Here is a 3,666-nt window from a genome sequence, read left to right as displayed (position 1 = left end):
AAAACAAAACAAAACAAAACAAAACAAAACAAAACAAAACAGAACTGCTAGCTGAATATGGCCTTTAACTTAGTCATAATTGCAGTGAAGAATACAGATTCTAGATGTGTTAGCCTATTACAGGCACTCCATAGCACCACACGGTCACCTGGTGGCATAGCCCAGATACACAACATATCCACCAACACCAGAAGTTCCACTGAATCACTCAGGAGGCATTGGGGAGTCTGAGAGTGGGGCCTGAGGGCCAAGAATGAGAGAGTGAAGGGAAGACACTCAGCAGACAGCCGCATTCCCGCCCCAGTCCCGTCCTGTAACCACTTAGCAGCTAAGAGATTTAAATTCCAGTGAGTCTCCAGTGGCCAGTCAAAAGAGACTGGGAAGTTAGTGAGATGAACCAAGTCTGACACCCGAGTTTAATCCCAGGACCCATGTGATGGAAGGAGAGGACTGATTTCTAAAAGTTCTCTGATGTCCACGTGTGTGACATGGTGCATACATGTCCCCACCAATAAATGAATAACTATTTAAAAAGAGGAGCAAGTGGACTGGAGAGATGGCTCAGCGGTTAAGAGCACTGACTGCTCTTCTAGAGGGGCTGAGTTCAAATCCCAGCAACCACATGGTGGCTCACAATCATCTGTAATGGGATCTGATGCTCTCTTCTGGTGTGTCTGAAGACAGCTACAGTGTACTTACATATATAAAATATAAGTAAATAAATCTTTTTTAAAAAAGAGAGGGAGAGGGAGAGGGGGAGGGGGGAGGGGGAGGGGGAGGGAAACAGACCTGCCTGGCCTCCTGGGCTGGTGAAGCTCTCTTCTTTGGTTTTAGAATAGAAGGCTTGGAGATCATTGCCAACTCTAAAATATGCCCAGCCACCAGGGTTGGCTACAATGTGAACTTCAGCAAAACTACATTGCTCTCTCACAAAAGCAAGCAAAACAAAACAAAAGCCCCCCAAAACAAACAAACACAAGCACATTTCTAAGATCCCAGCAGGTTGTAGGTGCTAGAGAAGTGCAGTCCTAACTGTATTGTCCTGTGTGCAGTGACCTGTCAGGAGCTCAGACTTTCTGATGCTTGACACCGCCCCTGGAGTTCAAGAGAGTGGACCCGAAGCCTGCACTGCTTCAGAAAAGCGGGAAGCTCAGCCGTGGGGGGAGCGCAGCCATAAAGAGAAAGCTCTGTGATGAACTCCAGCTGACAGGCCTTTAGTTCCCCAGCCGTTTCTGCTGGATGTGTCTGGGTTGATGACGCATGCGCGGGCGTCCTCTCTGCTCTCATTTGTGCTTCGAAGCCTCACCCCAGGGGACACTCTGTTCTGCCCCAGACCCTTCCTCTCAGGAACTCCAGCTGATAGCCTCAACAAGACTTCCCCACCTCCACCTCCACCTCCCCCATCCCCACCCCCACCTCCGCTGATCTCTTCTATTGATAAGTCTATCTACTTACTTAAACTTACTCATTCAAAATGAACAAACAACCAAAAAAAAAAAGGCCACTCTAGACCATTTTCCAGACTGCACAGCACAAAATTGGCATAGTAGGTAGTCGCTCCAAGATGCCATTTCTTATAAAAAAATGAAAGAGGACTTACAGGATGATGGAAAGGCTGGTGGTGCAGGGAGTGATGGAGCTCATGATACCCAGTGTCCTGTGTATCAACTGCTGAGATAACAAGGGAACTGCATCTTGTGTTCCTGCAACCCTGTAGTGATGGAGTCAACATTAGAGACTTTGGGATCTCTGTGCACTTTCTTTTCTGGTTTTTCTTGTTTACGAAGACTGTTCATTGATCAAGGTCACTGCCATCTCCATGGGCTTTTGCTAGAATGTAAAACTTCCTCTGTATATGAGACCACAGGGGGAGACAAGAAAACAGGGACAGGTGCAAGAATCCAAGCAATGAAGAGATTTACCTGAGACCTGCATAAGGGGAAAAAATAAAATATACCTATAAAACAAGGTATAAATAATAAACTTTTTTAAAAAAGACAAGAGTTCTAAAAAGGCAATAAAGTCTTCATAATTAACTAACTTCTGGCTGCATTTGTCCCTAAAGGGATTAAATCAATAGATCAGAAGTGCCCTTTAAGGTCACATGAACGTTTTAAGGTCTGGATGTCATACATGTTATATTGGGAAGTTGTAGTGTGTTGTTGGAGCTCTCTGGGATGTTGGCTGTGGAAACAGGGTTATGTCGCTCCCCCCAATGCCTGGTTTCCAACCTAAGCATGTCAAGTGACTCTCCAGGGCCCTTGTCTGGGATGGGCTGCTCCACCTGTAAGTTGACCGGGAAGAAAGAGAAAGCAAAACAGGCCAGAGTTAGAACACTGTGCCTGGGGCAACCCATTTCCAACAGTTTCCTTCCCACGGTTTGTCCCAGGGCATAAAGGTGCCACCAAGGCAAGCTTGATCAGGAACTGCAGACGACTGCCTTAGCCTCCCCAGAGGTTTCTGCTGAGTGTTTGTATGCCTCTGATTGGGTGATGTTTCTGCTTGTCATTTGTTCTCATACTTGGAAGTTTCATCCTTGGGGACATTCTGCTTGCTTGGGGCTCTCTTGAGAACTCCAGCTTGCTGCCTCTGCAGGGTTTGCCTGGGACATTTCTGCCAGATGATTTGAGTACCTGGTTTGATATTTTGTTCTTCCTATGTCATGTATTAATACACTTAATACACTTACTTATTCAAAACCAAAAGATGCTATTGTAGATCATTCTCAGAATGAGGCATTGATACCAACCAGGGGATGAGTGCTTATTCATTCTGCCCTGCGGCCCTGCAGAGATGCTCTGTGCGACTAGATGATCAGTGGCTGCTCTCTACCTCAACCTGTCCGGCTCACCATCCTTCTCTCTTTCACTCCTTGTATCAGAGATTCTATTTCCTGGGATCACATGCCAAAATAATTTTGCTTGTAGGTCTTTGTCTTAGTCTCTGCTCTCAGGGGACTCAGGATAAAACAATCCTTGCAACCACGCTGACAAATTTTTAATTATTTAAAAACAGGCACAAAACACAGCCTTGGTTGGCTTAGAAATTGCTGTGGGGACCAGGCTGCCTGAAACTCAAGAGATGCAACTACCTCTGCCTTCCAAGTCCTGGGATTAAAGATGCATGTCACCAGCCTGATTTAACAGACTACTTTTATATTCCCATTTCACAGAGGAGGAACCTGAGATGAGGAGTTTCAGCATCTACCAAGACCACTTGAAAGGTAAGGAGTAAGCCCACCAGGCACAGGGGTTCTTCTGTGAGGAAGGGGGCAGGGATGGAGTGCTAGGGACCTGACACTGAGCTCTGACCCTGTGCCTTACACGCAATAGGACTTTGAACAGCTTACTCAGGATATCTCAGGTGGTTCATGGGTGACAGAGGGGCAGAGGCACCCACAATGCATGATTGGAATACAGATTAGAGACCATGAGAAAAGTGGAACAGGCCAGGAATCATAAGATGCTTGCCCCTTCCAGGTATGTATGTATGCATGCATGTATGTGCTGGCTGGTTTTGTGTGTCAACTTGACACAGGATGGAGTTGTCACAGAGAAAGGCACCTCAGCTGAGGAAATGCCTCCATGAGATCCAGCTGTAAGGCATTTTTCTCAACTAGCGATCAAGGGGAAGGGCCCCTTGTGGATGGTGCCATCCCTGGGCTGG

At 46.6% G+C, this 3,666-nt stretch overlaps 1 protein-coding gene across 1 annotated transcript in view; it reads left to right on the top strand.

Moving 5' to 3' along the window:
• Kcp (kielin cysteine rich BMP regulator) overlaps positions 1–3,666 on the top strand; it is a 37,689-nt gene that overhangs the window by 4,866 nt on the left and 29,157 nt on the right. The window contains exon 2 of the mRNA XM_029478167.1: positions 3,173–3,223. Coding sequence (XP_029334027.1) covers positions 3,187–3,223 — 37 coding nt within the window. The 5' untranslated portion in view covers positions 3,173–3,186. The remainder of the gene's footprint in view (positions 1–3,172; positions 3,224–3,666) is intronic.

The sequence above is a fragment of the Mus caroli genome, chromosome 6 (genome assembly GCF_900094665.2).
Source record: "Mus caroli chromosome 6, CAROLI_EIJ_v1.1, whole genome shotgun sequence".
In the NCBI taxonomy this organism is placed as follows: domain Eukaryota; kingdom Metazoa; phylum Chordata; class Mammalia; order Rodentia; family Muridae; genus Mus; species Mus caroli.
The sequence above is the reverse complement of the archived record's forward strand: the minus strand, read 5'-3'. Positions and strand labels throughout refer to the sequence as shown.